This window comes from Lissotriton helveticus, chromosome 10 (assembly GCF_964261635.1).
Source record: "Lissotriton helveticus chromosome 10, aLisHel1.1, whole genome shotgun sequence".
Lineage (NCBI taxonomy): Eukaryota > Metazoa > Chordata > Amphibia > Caudata > Salamandridae > Lissotriton > Lissotriton helveticus.
Genome location: NC_136071.1, coordinates 1013662717 through 1013676508, shown reverse-complemented (window position 1 = coordinate 1013676508; position 13792 = coordinate 1013662717). Strand labels below are relative to the sequence as shown.

The window sequence follows — 13792 nt, the reverse complement described above, 5'->3', positions numbered from 1 at the left end:
AGGAGCCCACTACCCGTCCCCCAGCTCCGCCATTCCGACCAATAGTTCCTACAGTGGTCTGACGCTCAACAATTATAATATGTCCAATATGCAGAGAAAGTGGTGTCGCAGCAGCAGCGCGCAATATATGTAAGGCAACAACACCCAATCCAAGCGCAAGCCCCCGCTATAATCTTCTATCCCCACCGATACATGTCCGGGTCACTCAAAGAGACTAGATCCCTCGCCGTCCCACCCACAAGAATGGCGCAAGAGTAGGAGTCAGTAGCCCGATGGCCATAGCACGGTTCCAAAGCACAGAGTGGAGCACAGCGGCAATATCAATAAACAGAATACCGACAATATGTCCCCCTGCGTCACGATCAGTAACCAGAAATCCATCAGTCCAATAATGGAAGCGTCTATCCTTGTCCCGTCCTCTCCTTACCACCGCAGACCCGCGCAGTCGATGTAGGTGCAGACGGCAATCCAGGGAATACACCGCGATGCAGGCGACCCGGTGTAAATAAGGCAATGAAGTCCAGGAGTCCCAAAGAAAGCGCCGAGTATGCCATCCCAAACTCTCCGAGGGTAGCCAGGGCAGGGAGGGAAATCACTGTGTACATCTCCTCCCAGAGCAAATCCCGGGGGTCTGCGCACATGGCAAGGAGGGAGGGCTCGCGTCGTGGCGAAGGTTCCAAAGTATACGATTTCGGGAGCCACTCTCCCGTGACTGATGGCAGTGACAGGCTTGGGGTCACGAAGGTGCCACCGACTCCAGTGGACACCACCGGAGCACAGGCGAAGGTGGAACAAAGAGCGGCGCCGAGTCCCTGCGCGTCGGCCATCTTAGGGCGAGTTGAAGCACTGAGGATGCCCTCCATTTTGTCCAGCAGGGTGTAGCCAGAGCGTAGAGCCTCAGATCGGAAGGAGAGGACCGCTTCCAAAATGCTCCCAGAGCTGTAAGAGGGAGCACACGATGTATCAGGCATGTTTCTCCACTCAGTGAGTCCAAAAACACCAATCACGGCCAAATAGTCAAGATACACAGCAGCATGTCCGCCATAGCATCAGGCAGGGAGACCCCGGGTAGGAACAGGCAGCGCACCCTAGAGGGACAGCCAGGCATGCCGCGAAGTCAGATGTCTGAGCCCGGGTGCAGACAGTAGTGTAGTCCGTTCAATACGTCGGTCCGCTTGGTTGCGAGTGCCTGGCCAGATCGGAAGCCCATCGCCAATAGCGGGACGAAATGCAGGGAATAAGCACACAAATCACAGTGCAAGTGTCCGTAGCGGTAAGGTTGTAGGCTGGTGCAGTCGTCGCAGAGCCAAAAGTGCAGCGGGACGAGAGTGCGGGGTCCGCTGGCCGATGATAGCTGCCAACCGGGACCGCACCGTCACCAAGTCCGGGGGAGCGCGTCTGATGACCGGCCTCGATAGACACGCGAGGCCCCGGTCTGTACGCCGATGCGGGCCGCCCGCTGCGCCCAAGTATTTCTCCGACTTGCCAAGGAGTAAAAGCTTCAGGATTTCGTGGAGGGTCAGCGAAGCGCGTTTGCTGTCGGAATTAGCCACCACGGTGCAGGATATCTGGCAGGAGAAGCTTGAAGGCGGAGACGGTCTCCGGAGCCGAGGGACTACACGTCCGCTCCGAGCGCCATCTTGGCTCCTCCCCCCGATACTAATCTTTACTTAAGAAACAGGACTAATAGAGTGTCTTGTGAATACGTGAAAGTTTTAAACTGCATCGTAAAAGCACACAGAAGTGTCACAAACTGGTGTGAGATTAAGTCATTCATGACAGAGAGAGAAACCTACTAATGTGCTGTGATAATAATGTGAAATGTAAAAATGCAAATCATAGTTTAGCAAAATATGATCAGGGGCGGCCATAGGCATGTGCAAGCTGTGCACCTGCACAGGGCCACCAAACCCCAGGGGCCGCCACGGCAATAAATATCCTTAATATAATAATCCTCTGAGGATGGATACATATTTGCGTGGAGCCCCTGGCAGGGATTTGGCGGCCTCTGGCTCTGTTCCACTTCCAAACCCCCTGATTCCCCCCCCCCTCTTCACTGGCCTCGGTGCCTGCGTTTCTCCAGGGGCCCCCTACCTACGCTCCCTGCCCAGGGCCGCCATGAGCCTAGAGCCGCCCCTGATATGATTATGAAAATGCTTAAGTAAAATGATTCCTGCTTATAGTTTCTTTCACATGAAAATCTAAGAGAAAGTGCTTGCTTATATTCTAATAAATCAGACTGTGGAGAAGCGTGGCTCAGTGGTTAGAGGCGGCAGACCCGGAAGCTGAGATCGACTGTGGACCAGGGTTCGATTCCCCGCCTCGGCGGGTCTCGGGCTCAAAAATTCCACGGACTCGACAATTCTTGCTCCGGTGCCTACTCGAATCACGGGGTCACACTCTGCAACTCTGGGCAATAGCTTGCTTAATCTCCACTACGGCCCCTCGCGGCGGGATGCCTGGCTTTCGCCTTGTGGACACCCTGCCGGGGTTTCTCACAGGGGAATACCAGGATGGGTTCCCTAAGCAAGCGCCAGGATGCCCTTTGGGTGACAGGTTTGCGCTATATAAGTACACCTACATTTACATTTACTATGTTTATAAGTTTAATGAAATGATGCTTCTTGTATTATTTCTTATGCATTTCTCTAAATGTTTTCAATATTAGCATGTTTACTCATTAGAAAATGATCATCTAGTTGCTTCTCATGTAGGCCTCGTAATTTGAAATGTATTTAGTTTTTATTATTTCCTTCAGATAGACTAGAAATGCTGACCTGATTGCATTGTAGCTATGAGTATTATCGCTGAAGTTTCTTTTCCTACAGTTTGAATGATGGACATCTTCTCTGTACCTCAAAAAAAGAACTGTATCGACCTTGTTGCAAGCTCAGAGGAGAGCGTGTGGAGTGGACATGAGAAGTTGCAAATGTATTTCTTATTTTCGAAGGGAAGTGATATTATACATTCTTAGAAAACAGTAAACATTGAACAAAGATATTATGTATGGGTTTCGGACGATTTGGGTTAGAAAATGATCACACCACGGTGGCACCACATATTTTGACCTATAGAAATCATGCAAACTGTGAAAACGTTATTTTGTGAGAAGGAATTGATAACATAAGATATAATTACCCCGTGGGAAAAGGACGGGCGTGGCTATTTTCCCTGCAAATCATGAGCCTGACATGCTGTCAGTTTGAACTCTGATTTTCCCTGAACTGAATTATCCTGATTACCTTCGTACTTTAACGGCTGGTGAAGTTGGGCAGGTCAAATCCTTCAGCTGAAGAATTAATGACTCGGCTATTGTACTCTGTTCTTTAGCATTCTTTTGGGCTCATATTGTGTCTTGATTCTGAAAAATCTACAACTGATTTTTGGTTTGTATAATTCCAAATTGCATTTTGTATTTTGCAATGTATTACCCCCCTATTTCTTTTCTCCCTCACACAAGATGATATTTGATTACGTATTTGCTCTAAGCTGTGCTGTATTGTGATTTCCCTGTATTACAAAAGAATTACTAGCAATTAAATAATTATATTGTAATTTTTGTGCTTTGACCTTTCATTTTTAAGTTAGATAAAGGCATTCTGCGGACTATTCCATGAGTTTGATTTTCTTATTGATGATATTATTGATTTTGTGAAAGTATTATTATTAGATTGACACTTCTTTATTCCAGGTCCTCATGGAGGAGTAGCTTTCCGTCTCTAATTACCTGAGTCCCTATTAGCTTTTACAAAGATATATCAGAGATATATTGTAGAGTTTCAATGGGCCAAACTCTGTGTTATTGTGAATAGTGTTGCTGAGGATTGAGTTTACGGTGTGGTAGGTAGCTTATGTCTGAGCCTACAAAAATATTTACACACACTTCCACTGGATAAACACAGATGGGTGAAAAACATCTCACAACTCAAGATATACTCAGTAGCAGCAATAAACCACTGTCCAATCAAATTCTTTTTTTTTCATGAAAAAAGGAGACTTTATATACGACCACAAAGTAAGATACGTCATCCACTAACAATACAAACAGCCCCCTGAGGTCTGGGTTCTAGTGTTTACTGGTAGTCCCATGTGTTCCAATTCCCTCTCACTAACGATAGTGATAATCCCCCATTCACTATAGGCAATATTAAGGTTAGGCCCCACTAGCCACCTAAGTCTCAGGAATGCCACTCCGACTCTGTTTGAATCAAAAGTGTTCTAGTGCCAAAGCGCTATCTGGCAAACAAGTTGCCCCAGGGTGCTTCTGGCCCTTCACAAGGTGTTACTCTCACCAGCAGGGATTGTCAAACCGAACCCACAAGGGCATCACTCCTGCGGGTGCAGTGGATGCAGCAGCTGCCTCGGGAAAGTTTCACACAGGCTGCTCCGTAGGGGCCACGGCTGGGTGTCATTGGTGCTCCTCTGATGCAGGAGTACGTTTTTTTGGTCTCCCCCACACACGGGAAGAGGGAGGCGTTTATTTTGAAAGCTTCTGGTTGTGATTCTCAGTCAGGGCTATGGCCTGCAGGTGTCACCCAGGTGGCCTCTCATACAAAGATGACATCAACTAGGTTATGAACCTTGCCTTCCTCCAGTGGCACCCTCTGGCATATAGGGTAACCACACCTGCTTTCCACTCAGGCAATGACCTGATCAGCGAAGCAACAGGTTTTTCTTAATGGCAGCCATGTCTGGCATAAGAACTTTCCGGCTTACACACTGCAGAAGGACGACAGCACAATCCCATGCAGATTTCGCTGTAGCACACTCTGGCAAATGGGCTACCGACTCGAACTTTCACACAGGCAATGGGCGGATTGGTGCAGGAGCCATCTCCGCACACCTTGCTACTTGGATTCATTCACCAGGATCCTACACTGGATCTTGCTCCCTCCAGCGCTCTCCTCTACCTCACTGGTCACGGCAAGCACTGGCGTCCCAGGCTCCAGAAGCAGGTGATCTTAGATATCCCTGTATGATGTCCTCTCACCCAGCTGGGAGAGTAGAAGGCCCTAGCCTTCAGTTCTGGCCACAGGCAGAGGTTTTACGGAACGTCACCTTCTCGCACAGCCCGCCTGGCTGCTTGACAATTGGCATTTTTGGGGGAGCCTCGGGCTCCCCTTCTTATAGTCCATTTCCATGTGCCAAATGAGATTTGGGGTATGAGTCTTTAAAGTTTGTGTTGGGGTTCTGCTTCCTTTTGAAATGTCCTCCAGAAGCAGTTTGTCACAGCAGGAGCAATTCCAAATCGGACAGCCCCAGAACACAGGCCATGGGAGTGACTAGAGGTTCACACCTGGACGTCAGCCACAGTGATATGCGTATCAAAAGGTTACCCTGGGCCACTGACCTATTGTTTCTCATATCAGCCCTATCTACTTCCTGAGATGTGCCAAGGCTCCTTTCTAGTCACCTCTCTCTGAATCAAAGAGCACCCTTTAGTTTTTTTAAGTTTTGCTATTACGTAATGCTTAGCTGTGGTCCCTGGACAGTGCAAAGTAAATGGTGTTATGGTGTAGCCCTAAAGTCGTTTAACAGTACCCCTCTGATCACATCACTCAATTTCCACCCAACATTATTGTTACAGAAAGAACGTCAAATGCAATTTTTCAGCTTGGTAATGTAATCAGTGGTTAGTGTAGGCTTACTTACTGCACGATCTATGCTTGGTGGAGGAATTGTAGCTTTAGATGGTTTGTCGTTGTGTCCATTATCGTCGTCAGATATTCTAAATCCAGGGGCACGTGATGATTTCTCCATTAAACTAATGTAGGTATCAAAGTCCTTCTCACAGATCTTTTTGAAAAGCTTGTTTTCCAGCGCTGGAAAGGCGAAATAAAAATATTAAACAACACAGAGATTTGAAAAAGCAAGAGCAATCTCAGAAATAATATGTAGGTTTCAGACATCTCATCAAGACAAAAATTACATTTTCTGAACAAAATAAAGAGATAAGGAGAAACTTCCGTATATGTGTTGGTAGTTGGGCAAGAACAGGTGTTGACCTGCTTTTTATGCTGCTCACTCAATAACTAATTGCAATGCGAGATATTGCATTATGGGGGATAAATGCATAAGAGCTTTGCATTTCCCCATTCATTTAAAGCTAGCACTGAAGAGAAACAGGCTCCCTGTAGGTTCGAGATTCCCTCCGGCAGTGTCCCCGGTACAATTGTTTATGCATTGTCTCACTTTGGCTTACTTGGTATTTTTTCGTGTGAAGGAGACTTGTGTCACAAGTCCCCAGACGAGTTTTCTACATTGTTTGGCAAGGCATGTAATGTAATTAAGAGCTTGGCCTGAAACTTTGGCAAAAATTCATAAATAGTGTGAGAGTCTGAAGAACTATTAAATACAAGAATCTAAAGTCAATGATACAAAGGTCTTTGGAAGGAGGAGTGTCCTTTTGAGCCTCTCAACAACTCCTGTTCTCCCTTTTACATCACTTTCTTCTGCAAGCTCTTCCTTGGTGTTAGGCACTTAACTTCCCACATCTCTCTTTCTAGAGTCCCTCCAACAGCTTCTTTTCCTTCTCTTCATTGCTGTCCTTGCATTCTCCTTCTGCATGCACTTCCTTTAGTCTCCTCCACCTCAGTATCCTCTCTTGCTCACATAAACACACACACCTTCTCCCCACTTTCATTTTGTGTCCCTTTGGAACTGTAATATTTCAATTGTTGTGTATGTCTGTCACACATATCCTCATATAGTCGGATTAAATGGTGCACCTATTTGACCAGAGTCACTCTACTAAGAGGCCAAGAACTTGATGGGCATAAAACCTAAACAGCTGCATGACCCACTTGTAGTGGTTTGACCTTAGGACGACAAGTCTGACGATAGGGCACTAGGACCCTGTGGGTCATAGGGCAGTGACCAGGTCACTGGACACCACATCCTGTAGGGACAGGAAGTGGACAGAGAAGCCCAGGACTGACCAGAGGACAGACATGCTGCGACGCGCTCCTGCGACACCAATAAAAGAAGTACATACACCCACCTGCTGTCCTGTGATTGATTTGCCGACTGTAACCACCAAGATACGACATCTGGCGACGAGGGTGAACGGACACACGCGTGGAACATCGCGTGTCCAAAACGAGCATCGGTGAAGGAAAACAGGTGCCGACCCTGGATGAACAACAGCAGCAGCGAAAAAAGACGCACGGAGCTACACGGGAGCCCACCCCGACAGCGTCCAACAAAGCGCAGCTGATCGCGGTAAGGGAAGCGTCAGCATAACGCGAGTGCCCGGGAATCAAAGCGCGAGGTCCTCGCGCTTGAAAATCAAAGGCGCGAGGTCTCGCGAAAGTACAAAATCTCGGCGGCCATAGTGGAGTCAGGCAAAGGGAGCCAATAACAGCGCAGAAACAGCAAGGCGGCCATCTTAAGGACAGGAAACGCGAGATTTCGATCGCGAAATCTCGCGTGATTGCCGGCGGCCATTTGGTGTGTGACACAAAGGCATAAACACATTGAAGAAGTACAAGGCAGCCATTTTAAGGACAGGCAAGCAAGAAAAACAGTGAAAAACAAAGAGAAACTGGTGAAGAAAAGGAAGAAAGGGACAAAAAAGATCCCCACAACAAATAACAACCAGTAAGAACAAAGAAATAAGAAAGGAAAAGTTCCCTTTCAATACATCAGCAAACAGAAGAAATAAAGGTACAACAAGGCAAAGAGACGAAAGATGCCTGAGACCAAACAAAGTGCACAGTATCGCAGACCACTGCCATTCAGCGTATCAGAACCACAGGTGGGAATAAGATGGGAGAAGTGGATCATGAAATTTGAGCGATACATGGACGCAAGGGATGTAGTAGAAGCCAAACAACTAGGATTATTCCTGAATCTGGTGGGAGATGACGTGGACGACCTTCTAATAACGCACCCAAAGAGCGAAGCAAGCACATACAAAGGACTGATAAAGTGTCTGACAAATAAATTCGATCCTCAAAGAAACATTGATTTTGAAAGATACAGCTTCAACATAGCGTTTCAACAACCCGACGAGTCACTGGATGACTTTGCAACGAGGCTAAGGAAATTAGTGGCCCATTGTGAATTTGAAAAATACGACAATGAGCAGGCCATCCGCCTAAGACTGATAGAAGGATGTCGTGACACAGACTTTCGTACGAGAGTACTAAAGGAACCGACCACGCTAGAATTTTTTTTTGGTCTGGCGAGAACAGAGGCAAGGGCTATGGCGCATGCAAGACAAATGGACCGACGAGGGGAGCAAGTTCACAGAATGACAGACACGGGTCGAACTGGACACTGGAAGAAGGGGTTGAATGACCAAGTGACAAGGAAACAACAAGGGTCACAGTGCTACAAATGCGGGCTGGAATTTCCACATCGAGGAGCGTGCCCAGCATTTGGTCAGACATGTCGAAAATGCAACAGAAGCAACCATTTTGCCACCATGTGCCAGGGCATGCACTTCAAGAATGAAAGAGGAAGGCCAGGGAGACCTAGAACAACGACAAACAGACATGTGCGACACATGGAAGCGACAACAAGGAGCTCCTCGCTAGAGTCAGGAGAAGAAGAAGAAGAAGCAGAGGAGAAAGTGGAACGCCTATATCTCATGTCCACAGACGATTTGATTTGATTTGATTCGGGATTTTTAAAGCGCGTAGCTACCCTCGGGCGTCCCAGCGCTAAGTAAAGTTTGACAGTACTCCTAGAGGTAAATTATTGAGGGAACAACCATGTTTTCAGCATTCTACGGAATGAAAGGAGATTGCTTTCTTTGCGGATGTTAAGGGGGAGGCTGTTCCACAGCTTGGGAGCGTTGTAAGAGAAGCGCCGGCCGCCCGTGCGAGCTTTCTTTATTCTGGGAACTCTGGCCAAGAACAGGTCGTCTGATCTGAGATGTCGGGCTGATTTGTGTGACTTAATGAGAGATTTCAGGATTGGAGGACCACTTCCCTTTAGGATTCTATGGGCGATGCACAGGGCCTTGAAAGAGATACGTTCCTGGATGGGGAGCCAGTGGAGCGTTTTGAGGGAGGGTTTGGCCGAGCATCTGGAGTTTGTTCCCGTCAGTAGTCTTGCTGCGGCGTTCTGGGCATGCTGGAGTTTTTTTATCACACCTGCGGGTGCGCCCAAATAAAGGGCGTTTCCGTAGTCCAGTCTTGATAAACTGAGGCCCTGAATCAGGATTTTCCTAGACTGGGGGGGATCAGAGGAAGGATCTTCCGGGCTGCTCGCATAAGTCCAAAGCAGGTTCCTGCTGTCTTTCATGCCTGGGCTCTGAAGCTGAGGTCTTGGTCAAGCCAGACGCCCAGGCTTTTGATTTCTTGAGGGACATGAGGAAGAAAACATCAGGCTGGTAGACAAGCAGTCAATAGAAACAACAGACTGGGTGACCATCGATGCAGGGCCGCACCAAGCAGAATTTGTGTTAGACAGTGGGGCCACGTGCAACATCATGTGCGCCACCGAATATGAAAAAATGAAGAGAAAACCACACCTACAACCATCAAGTGTACGAGTGTTTACCTGGGGCGCAAAGAGGCCAGTAACAAATTTGGGCAAATTCACGGACACCATGACACACAAAGGCAAAACCGTCACAGAAGAGATTCATGTACTACGAGGAGACATCCCAGCACCATGCTTATTAAGCAATGTCACGGCGAAGGTCATGGGCCTACTACAGATGACATACCACGTGTCTGACAAAAGAAGCATCCTACGAGAGTATCCGAAGCTAACAAAAGGACTTGGGAAGCTGAAAGGGCGTCAGATCACACTGCACATCAACGAGTCAGTCAGACCCGTCGCCCAGCATCACAGAAGAGTACCGATCCACCTACAACCGCAAGTAGAAGAAGAAATAAAGGCACTGCTGGATCAAGACATCATTGAACCGGCGGAAGGGCCAATGCCATGGGTGTCTCCGATAGTTGCCGTACCAAAAAAGGACACTGCACAAATCAGAATATGTGTAGACATGAGAATCCCCAACACAGCCATTGAAAGAGAACGACATCCGTGGCCACATCTAGACGACATGATTAGCTGTTTGACGGGAACGAGACGATTTTCCAAACTAGACTTGTGTAAAGGATACCACCAACTAGAACTGGACCAACAATCAAGGTACATAACAACGTTCTCGACACACCTAGGTCTGTTTCGCTACAAACGGCTGAAGCTTCGGAATATCATCAGCGGCCGAGATCTTCCAGGAAACAATCAGACAAATAATAAGACCAATCAAGAACAGCCTCAATTACAGTGACGACATCCTGGTATTTGGCAAGTCAGACGAAGAACATGACAAAGCACTGAGAGAAGTTTGCTCATAACTTGAAGAAGTGGGCCTGACGGTAAATGAAAAGAAGTGCGAATTGGGAAGAGAAGAACTGGTGTTCTTTGGACACATCTTCTCGAAGAAAGGAATGAGACCAGATCGCAGCAAGGTGGACACCCTAGAGAAGGCACAACAACCAAAGGATGTAGCCGAGGTACGATCGTTCCTCGGTCTTGCCAGTTACTGTGCACGCTATATCAAGGACTTCGCAACAGTGAGCACACCACTGCGAGAACTCACAAAGCAGGGTCAAACGTTCGACTGGACCACAGAATCCTGCAAGGCATTCGAAGAGATAAGGGCGTCAGTGACGGCAGTTGACCACCTGGCGTACTTGGACCCGAGCCTATGCACCGAACTAACAGTGGATGCCAGCCCAGTAGGCCTGGGCGCAATACTGGCACAACACAAGCATGGAAAAGACTTGCCACGACGGGTCGTGGCCTATGGAAGCAAAAGTCTGTCAGACGTTGAGAGAGCCTACTCTCACCCAGAAAAGGAGAGTCTGGCTGTGGTGTGGGCATATGAGCACTACCACATGTTTATCTATGGAAAGCCGTTCACGATTGTAACAGATCACCAGGCCCTAGTCACCATATATGGCAACCCAAGCGCCAAGATACCACCAAGGATTGAGCAGTGGGGAATAAGATTGATGGACTACAACTTTAAAATAGTTCACAAACCTGGAAAGGAGCAAAACCCGGCTGGCTACATGTCACAACACCCACTCCCCCATCAAGAAGATTGCACCACCATGGCAGAAGAATATCTAAACTTCATCCTCAAACAAAACACTCCGACGTCAATAACGATTGCCGAACTGGAGCAAGAAACGAAGAGAGATCCGACCATGCAGGCAATAGGGAGAGTAGTGCGGCAACAGCGATGGAGACATGTCAACAATACCAGCCCGACAGAAGAAGGGGTAATAAAAGAAGAAATGCTCGCTTTCAAGAAGATAAGTGAAGAACTATCTGAAACAGAGAACGGATTTCTAATGAGGGGATCCCGAATAGTGATACCTTACCGGCTGAGGAAAAGAACAATTGAACTAGCGCATGAATCACATCGAGGCATTGTAGCGACAAAGAAGATGCTGAGGGAAAAAGTGTGGTTCCCAGGATTGGATGGCATGGTGGAAGAAGCAATAGCACACTGTCACATCTGTCAAGTAACGGGACCACCATCGAAACCAGCACCGCTACAAATGTCAGAACTGCCACAGGCAGTATGGACTGAGCTGGCAGCAGATTTTTATGGACCACTAGAGACTGGAAACTACTTGTTAGTGGTCATTGACGAGTTCTCAAGGTTCCCGATTGTAAGACAGATATCGTCAACATCAGCAAGCGCCACATTACCAGTGCTAGATGACATTTTCGCTGCATGGGGCTCCCCACAAACATTGAAGACGGACAACGGCCCTCCATTTTCTGGAGAAGAATTCCGTCGATTCATGGAATATCTGGGGATCAAGCATCGGAAGATAACACCTCTGTGGCCACAGGCCAACGGAATGGCAGAACGATTTATGGGGACTATAAAGAAAGCCATTCAGCAAGCAAAACTGACACAAATATCGATTAGACAAGCACTGTGCCAGGTGCTGAGAGATTACAGGAACACCCCTCATAGCTCCACAGGTCGATGCCCAGCGGAACTGGTGTTGGGACGATCGAGCAAGACAAGACTGCCTCAAATAGATGCCACAGTGAGCATAGACCGAAATGACATCGTGGAAAGGGATCATGAAGCAAAGAGGAAAATTAAAGAATATGCCGATAAGCGGAGACACGCATCGGAATCACAACTAAACGAAGGAGACCTGGTGGTGGTGAGACAGAGACAACAACGGAAGTCGGACAGCCCATTTTCCAAAGATCCGCTGGTAGTGACCAAAGTGAAGGGATCAATGGTGACGGCAGTCTCTGACCACCAAATAATAACGAGAAACAGTTCCCATTTCAAGGAGCTCAAGGCGGAAGACGAAGAATCAGCAGCAACACCACCGAAAGTGGAAAACAGAGAGCAAGAAATCAGCGGAGAGACAAGACCAAGAAGAACGTGCAGGAAACCACAAAGACTCATTGAAGAAATGTAGAACAAAGAACTCTCTCTCTCTCTCTCTCTCTCTCTCTCTCTCTCTCCAGCTATCAGCAAGCAACGTCAACAAAAAGGGGGTGACAATGACGAACAGACTTGCATCAGGAACTACTTTTGTTTGTGACAAAGGGGGAGATGTAGTGCTTTGACCTTAGGGCGACAAGTCTGACGATAGGGCACTAGGACCCTGTGGGTCATAGGGCAGTGACTAGGTCACTGGACACCACATCCTGTAGGGACAGGAAGTGGACAGAGAAGCCCAGGACTGACCAAAGGACAGACGTGCTGTGACGCGCTCCTCAGCCGCGGGCCGTGGAGGGAGTTACGGTGGGGCAGGGAGGCGGGGAGGGGGAGGGGCAGGGTGGAGGGTGCTAAGAACAGGCATATGGATCATTGCAGGTAAGTACACAATTTAATTATTAAAACGAAATTCGTAGCGCGCACTGCATGGCAAAAAGCAATGCTGTGCGCGCTACGAATTTCGTTTTATTAATTAAATTGTGTACTTACCTGCAATGATCCATATGCCTGTTCTTAGCACCCTCCACCCTGCCCCTCCCCCTCCCCGCCTCCCTGCCCCACCGTAACTCCCTCCACGGCCCGCGGCTGGCGCTCCTGCGACACCAATAAAAGAAGTACATACACCCACCTGCTGTCCTGTGATTGATGCGCCGACTGTAACCAGCAAGATACGACACCACTAATGGGCAGTGTAATTACAATTGGCACTTATGTGACCATAGCCCGTTGATGAGGAATGCTGGATGTGGATGTAGTTTGAGCTCCTTTATGACCCTCTGACGGGAACTGTAACTACAAATGGCATGTACATGACCATCATGTTGTGCTCTGCTGAAAGACCAAAGAGCAGATGAGCATGCAGTTTGAAAATCTGTGTGACACACTGAAAGGCACTGTAATTACATTTGGTATATATGTGACCATCACTCTTTGCACTGTGCAGAAAGGCCAAAGACTGAATGAGCATGTTGTTTCAACTCCTTTATGGCCCACTGACAGGCACTTAAATTACAGTGGAACATATGTCATCACCATCGCTCCGCAGAGAGGTCACAGATTGGATGGGTATGTAGTCTGAATATTTTTATGATCCATTGACAGACAACATGAGAAACTCATGTTGCCTTCAGCCCTAAGTCCAGAGCTCTTGATCGTTCCGACCATGAACACCCATTCTCTCACTGAAGTCGCCAAGGGCCAGCTGTACTAAGGATTTTTATATTCCCAAACGCTCCGAATTTGTCGTCTGAGACCTAAAAATGCTCTTTCAGTTGTACAAATTCCATTTAGGAGTCAGAAAATTACCAGTCGCAAAACATTGAGCAGCTTCTGAGACCT

General features: G+C 47.7%; 1 protein-coding gene across 1 annotated transcript in view; it reads right to left on the bottom strand.

Annotated features, from left to right (window-relative positions):
• COL28A1 (collagen type XXVIII alpha 1 chain) overlaps positions 1-13792 on the bottom strand; it is a 621255-nt gene that overhangs the window by 57369 nt on the left and 550094 nt on the right. The window contains exon 33 of the mRNA XM_078663712.1: positions 5653-5822. Within this exon, the coding sequence (XP_078519838.1) occupies positions 5653-5822 (170 nt within the window). The remainder of the gene's footprint in view (positions 1-5652; positions 5823-13792) is intronic.